The 6,401-nt window shown below is 51.7% G+C and overlaps 1 protein-coding gene across 5 annotated transcripts in view; it reads left to right on the top strand.

The window, feature by feature from the left end:
* Positions 1-4,565, top strand: part of AMBRA1 (autophagy and beclin 1 regulator 1) — a 166,698-nt gene extending 162,133 nt beyond the window's left edge. For all 5 annotated transcript variants that reach the window (XM_006026919.2, XM_006026920.2, XM_025207972.1 and 2 more), the window contains one exon: positions 2,875-4,565. In XM_006026919.2, the coding sequence (XP_006026981.1) occupies positions 2,875-3,365 (491 nt within the window). In that variant the 3' untranslated portion in view covers positions 3,366-4,565. The remainder of the gene's footprint in view (positions 1-2,874) is intronic.
* The last annotated feature ends 1,836 nt before the right edge of the window (positions 4,566-6,401 follow it).

Below are 6,401 nucleotides of genomic sequence, written 5' to 3' on the forward strand. Positions count from 1 at the left end.
GGTTGTGGGGGGCTACAGCAAATTTTGGGGTGGTTGCAGCCCCCATGTAGCCCCCTCCCAGCGCCACTGTGCACCCTGAACACAGCCCTGCCCCACCAAAAAGAGCTCACCCTGCCCTGTGCAGATCTGGGGGCACACCACCCCCCTCCCCAAGCCTTCCTGGATGAGTGGCAGGAGCAGCGGCGGAAGCTGCCAGACAAGCAGGCAAGTGCCAGATGAGTTGCCAGACTAGCAGCTCCGGCATGAGCAATGGGAGCCGGCTCCCCTCCCCGCATCCCCCAGATGAGCCCTGTCCCTTGCCTGTCCTGCCCCGGCTGGGGAGTGCTTGCCCCAGTCCCAGCCCCACTTCTCCCTCACCGCAGGGACCTTGATCTGCCCCATACCCCTTCCCTTCTCCTCCCCTTCCACCCCACCAGACTTACCAGCTGGATGAAGCTCTTCAAACTGCTGGGCTGGTATCGGAAATCGGATTGGTATTGGCCGACGTGCCTCCTTAAAAATCGGCTATTAGTACTGGCCCCAAAAATCTGTATCGGTGCACCCCTAATGAGCAGCTAATGTGCTCTGCTGCAAACACAGCTATACAAAATCCAATGACCCTGGCATCAAACCCGTTGCAAGTACTTGAATAGAGGCATTTCATTCAGGAAGATCCCTCCAGTCTGGATTTAGAGATTCCAGATATGGAGCAGGCCAGTTCTACCAATGCTGGCTTACCCCTACTATTACACTGTGCTCCCGTGTCCTCCTTGAGATCATTACATTCATCCCTGGCGTTTGCAGTACTTCTACAACAGCACTGGGTGGTGGAGGGTTTGTCTATACACAGATTGTGCCTCCCTGCTGTGGGTGCAGTTATATCAGAGTAAAAGTGCTTGATATTAGGACAGCTGTTATGGTACCGGAAGAAGTAAAGTAATCTCTGTTGAAGCAATTGCATCCACATTAGAGGCTGTACTTAACTGTTCTGGGGAGGGAGCCCATATGGGTTAGGCAGCTGGTTGTAGGCTCCTTCATTATAAACATGACGTCTGCACCACAATCATGAGCAGCCACGAGTTTGCCCTTGCAGGCAGTGGGGCGTTTTGTTTTTAAACTCCCTTCCTGCTCTTAGCCTCTTGCATTTGTGTTCAGTCCCCTGGCTCCAGGGGAGCGCACTGCACTCTTCTCGCTCCTAATCAGCACAGTGATGGCTCTATGGAGCTGGGAGCAAGATTTATCTCTTTAATAAGATGGGAAGGATCCCTCTGTGGAATGATTCCACCATGTTCCGGTGAATAAGACTTTTTTCCCAAACAACCCGGATGAGGTTTGCAGTTAATGGCGTGTGCTGACAAATGGATCAGTGCCAGAGCTTCCTGCCCTGGCGATTTTTTTTTATTGTTGTTCTTTAAGCTGTGCTTTGTTTGGGTTTTTGTTATTTGCTTGTTTTTTTTGTTTTGTGGCATTTTATTCTTTGTGGTGCAGTTTCCTTCATTGAGAAGGAGATGCGGTGCTGATCCCTGCCCCCCTCCCCCAATCGCCTAGCACAGCCTGACCAATGCTCTGCTGCAATGGAAGTCAGCAGACAAAGACCAGAAGCCTGAAGAGTCAAGCACATGCCCTATGGGGAGCACATGCCTAGACACTTGGGTGTGTTCCCTGTTGTGATAGTTTTCAGGTTCAGATCTTGGCCTCTGACTGTCTTGGTGTTAGTCAGCATCCACTGGAAGCGTGACCTCTCCGTGTACTGATAGTCTCCTCTGGGGGATTCTTAGCGGGATAGGGGGCAAAAAGACAAATGGCATCTCTCACAATTTGGCAGTTTGGTTCATTGTGGTGCTGGGCTCTTCCTCTCCAGGCCCCAGGGACTCACTGACCTTTCCCATAACTGGGAGGAAACTCTCCACCTCTGACCTTTTCTCTCTACACCTGCCTGGCTTAATAAGTGTGTCCTTCCCAGGCTCTGCTGTGTGATTCTCAAGAAGGACGCTTCCCTTTCCCTAGAGCCCAAGAGAGCCCAGGACAAGTGGGAGCCTATGTGGCAGTGAGGATTCCCCTCTGTGGGACCTGCATAAGGCCTGTTGTTAATCCTCTGTGGCTCTCCAGTGTGTGACCCTATCCTGTTTCTTCTTTCTTGGGGGAACAGCTCTCCCACTGCAGGTGGTGCATGTGGCAGCAGCACAGGGATGGTGCTGTGCTGCACTTGCTGCCTCTTGTCCAGCAGACAGGCTTTAAAAATCTGAACTGTCATCTCTGTGGCCTGACTGAAGACTTCATGGGCCTGGCCACTGGTCTGGGCTCGGGGGCAGCACTGGAGCTCCCAGTGCTGCTGACTCTCAGGTGGCATGAGCTGCCCTAATGGGATACAGTATCTCCTGGATTGTGGTCCATGACAGCAGAGTGAGATTCCTTCTGGAGTGTGGTGACTGATCCCATGGCTTGCTGTGGGGAGGGTGGGGAGAGTAGTATATGGAGGCTGTGGCTTACTTGAAGATGTAGTTTCACTGTTTTTGTATGGTGGCGTTCTGGCTTTGAGGGTGCCTGGACACTAGCTGTCCCAGCATTAGGGCCCTTTGGACGAGGCAGTATTACCTACCCCTGGTGGCAGCTTGCAGGACTTGTCTATTCTCTTTGCTATGATCTGGCTGCCATGAGGCTTCTTTCTGCCAGGCACATGTTATCAGAATTAAATCCTTTTTGCTTGGCCTGTGGGTAAAGATTAAAATACAGTTAAACTCCAGGGGTTAAATGCTGCATGCCTCCAGATGAGATGGAGCGCCCTGGGGCTGGTCTCCTCCCTGAGTCCTGAGGCACCAGGCTGTGTTTGCCCACCCTATTCCTCTCCTTTCCAGCTGACAAGTGCACCAAAGCCTCTTCTGCTTTCTCTTTCAGGGGAAGGTCCTGAATATGGTGCCAGCGGGGAAGATGCCCTTAGCAGGATCCAGCGGCTGATGGCTGAGGGTGGCATGACCGCTGTGGTCCAGCGAGAGCAGAGCACCACCATGGCGTCCATGGGCGGCTTTGGGAACAACATCATTGTGAGCCACCGGATTCACCGCAGCTCTCAGACAGGGGTGGAGTCCACCGGAGCTGATGGCGCCACAGCACAGCAGTCCACCTCGCACCAGCTGGCAGCTGAGCTGGAGGGCCAGATCCTTTCTGAATCCATGCAACTGTCAGAACATGGCCTGAGCCCGCGGACAGCCTCTGGTGGGAGCGAAGGGCAAGGAAGCGATGGGCAGGACCTGCCAGAGCAGGCCCAGTCCTTGATGGACACGGAGGGACCAATTGAATACAGTGACCTAACTAATAATAACCATCTTCCTGACAGTACCAACTTCTCTAGTACCGACAGCACCAGTGGGGGGTCGCGAAACAGGTAGAGAAGAATTGTATGTTGGTGCTACCCTTGTACTGCTCAACAGAGACCTGTACCTCACAGCTGGCCAGGAGTTGGAAGAATAGTGGGAGGTGGGAGACTGAGGCTCTGAGATTTTGGTTGTTTAGAGGACATCTGTACTGGGGAAGGGGGGAGGGGGAGGGTTGGGGAATGGAAGGGCACTTGTCAAATCTTTAGAGGCAGTAAGGGGGAAGAAGCTTTATTCTCTTAGCTCCCAGCACCCATGTTTTGCTGCACAGTTTCTACAAGAACATTGACCATCCCTACCAGTGTTTGGCTGAGCCTTGTGTCCTTTGGCAAGCCACTGTAATCTCCTTAGCTTGGCCCTAACCCTGCAGTGCTGTGAATGTTTCCCTCTCTAAAACAAGTAGTTTCTCCTTCCTTCCTCCCACCCACCAGGATTGATCAGTGGAGGAAAGATCAGGCAAGGGCCTGCAGCATCCCCCCAGGGACAAACCACATGATTGGATGTCCAGTGTTGATTGCCCCAGTGGTGTTGGAGTGGAGGAGTCTTCCAGGCCTGAGTCCCACTCCATGGCATTGAACTGGTGCCCCTCCAGGATATGGAGCATTTTAGTAGCTTGAAAAAACACTATTCCTAGCCAGTTGGCAGTTTTCAGTGGGGTCAAGCTGGAGCAGAAGAAGCCAGGCTTGGACTTTGGTGGTCTCTGTGCTCTGGAGCCTTTCAAAAGTGAAGACCTGAGTGTCAGCTCAAGTTTGTGATTGGGAACCTGACTGGAGCTGCCACAGGTGAGGAAAGGAAATCAGGGCTAGGTGTGCAGGGATGGCTCCCTAGTAAAGATAAAGTTTACTCAAGGATAATTCAGTAGTTCATGCACCCAGCTATGCCAATATTAATGAGCCATCCTGGCAGTATTGCGGTGCCAGGACTGGGTTGCACTTCCTCAGTAGGTGGCAGGGAGGGCTTCTCAGCTCTAGGTCAGGGTGTGAGGTATGGGTCTGTGATGTACGGTGTTGCATGTGAAATCTTGACCTTGTACATGTAGTTTCTAGTGGAGAAATCAAGGCTCTGATATTTTGTTTTTAGTCTAAAATGTGATTTTCCTTTTCGTTTGTAACTCTCCCTCCTCACAGGCTTTGTGGCAGGGGGGGGGGGGGGAGAGTGTGAGTGCTAACGAGGGAAACACCAAAGATCAATGTCATTAAAACATGACAAACCCTTCTTTGGCTTGCTGTCTTTTCTTGGTGAGTATGTCTGAGTGCTTGGCCATAGCAAGGTCCCTTCTGGCTTAGAAGCTGCAAGTGTCTTATGAATGTGCAACCTCTGCATCCTCCTTCCCCATCAGGAAGGATATGGACTAATGCCTTTGAGGTAGGTAGGCCTAAGACCACAAAGAGTTGCTTTCAGAGCTGGGGCTATTGCTTCAGAGTCCTGTTTTGATCACAAGGCACACACACACACCTTCTCTCCCAGTGCCTCCTACAGCAAAGAAAAGGATGCATTTCCCCTTCCTCCTCTGCAATCCTGCTACAGGGACATACCCCCTCTCTCGGAGTAGACGGTTATCTGTTCTGCCAGCCTCCTGTGAAGGGGAGGAGAGCTGATTTCTTGCCTATTCCAGAGGGTGCTCTCCACCCCCCACCTCCACGGGTGGGAAGGGTAACCACTTGCTGGGAGGTGCCTCTCCCCTTCTGTATCTGAATAATTGCCCAGCACCTGTCAGGAGCTGCTCTCCTCCTCCTGCCTGTCAGTCTAGTCTCAGCACCACAAGAGCGCTGCAATAAATAAGGTAGTCATTAAGCAGCACTCCAGCTCCCAGTCAGAAGAGTCTGTTAGAGAACATTAAGCAAATCTTCTCTTAAATCGCAGCCTGGAAATGAACTTTAAATCAAATCGGGCACTGCCAGGCCCCGTTGTAGGGTGCTAATCAGAGTCTAAAACCCACCCTATGCCAGTTGCATTTCTGACCTCATGGGTGATCCAGCCTGAAAATGGGATTTTCTTCTGTGGGGTGAAGGCGTCATACATCCTGGTCCTACCTCCATGCAGGCTTCACCAGGAATGTGCTGAGAGCCTGAGTGTGTGTGGCCCCACTAAGCCAGACCCTTGCTCAGCCAGTGCAGGCACTGACGTAAGCTCAGTGTCCATGGTTATATGTGCTTCTCCCCTTGGAAGGGGTTGGGAAAAGAAGGCAGGCTACCACACTAATCTCTCCCAGAGGAACCTTGGGCATGTTATTGATAGGCTAGGCTAGTGCCTTGCACACAGCCCTTGGAGACATCCATCCCCACAACCTTCAAGAGGAGGCTTGACAATCACCTGGCTGGGGTCATCTGACCTCGGTCCTCTTTCCTGCCAGGGGCAGGGGGTCGGACACGATGATCCATTGGGTCCCTTCTGACTCTATAATCTATGAATCTGTGAAACCAGGGGCCAACAGGCAGAGGAGATCCTCATATGCACAGGAAGAGACAGTCTTGGTCTGGTTTTCTCCAGTTGTGTCTGGTTCGTGAGAGCCAGACTTGTCCTTTTTCTGTGGCAATCATGCCAGGTCATGGTATACAGCTGTATACAGCTGCAGTACAACTGCAGTACAACTCAGTCAGCTATTGTGTGCACTGCTCCTCAAAGTCCTACCACCATTGAAATCAAAGGCAAAATTTGCAGTAGGAGCAGCAGCAGCTCCCAGCTTCTCTGTGCAGTCTGAACAGACTGCCTCCTTTATATGATGAAGCTACTTTTCTTTTGGAGAGCCTCTAGCTAAAGCTTCCTGCAGGTTTTGAAAACCAAGGGGTCCAGTGGCTGTAGTAAGTCAGACCTATTGACAAGCTTTTTTCCACTTCTCTGAAGTCTTCTCACCAAATACAGCTCTGTTCCTGAGGCAGCTGAGGTTGCAAGAGGCTGTGGTTAGTGTGTTTTATACATGCCTGGAGTTGAAGGTGATGGCATTGATGGACAAGCCAGTTTTGCAGCTCACCTGCCCTTCAAAAACTTTTGGAGATTTGGGCTGTTGCTGGGAAATCTTTGGGTTAAGAAGCCCAGAACCCTGTCAGCAGG

This window comes from Alligator sinensis, unplaced genomic scaffold (assembly GCF_000455745.1).
Source record: "Alligator sinensis unplaced genomic scaffold, ASM45574v1 scaffold592_1, whole genome shotgun sequence".
NCBI lineage: Eukaryota > Metazoa > Chordata > Crocodylia > Alligatoridae > Alligator > Alligator sinensis.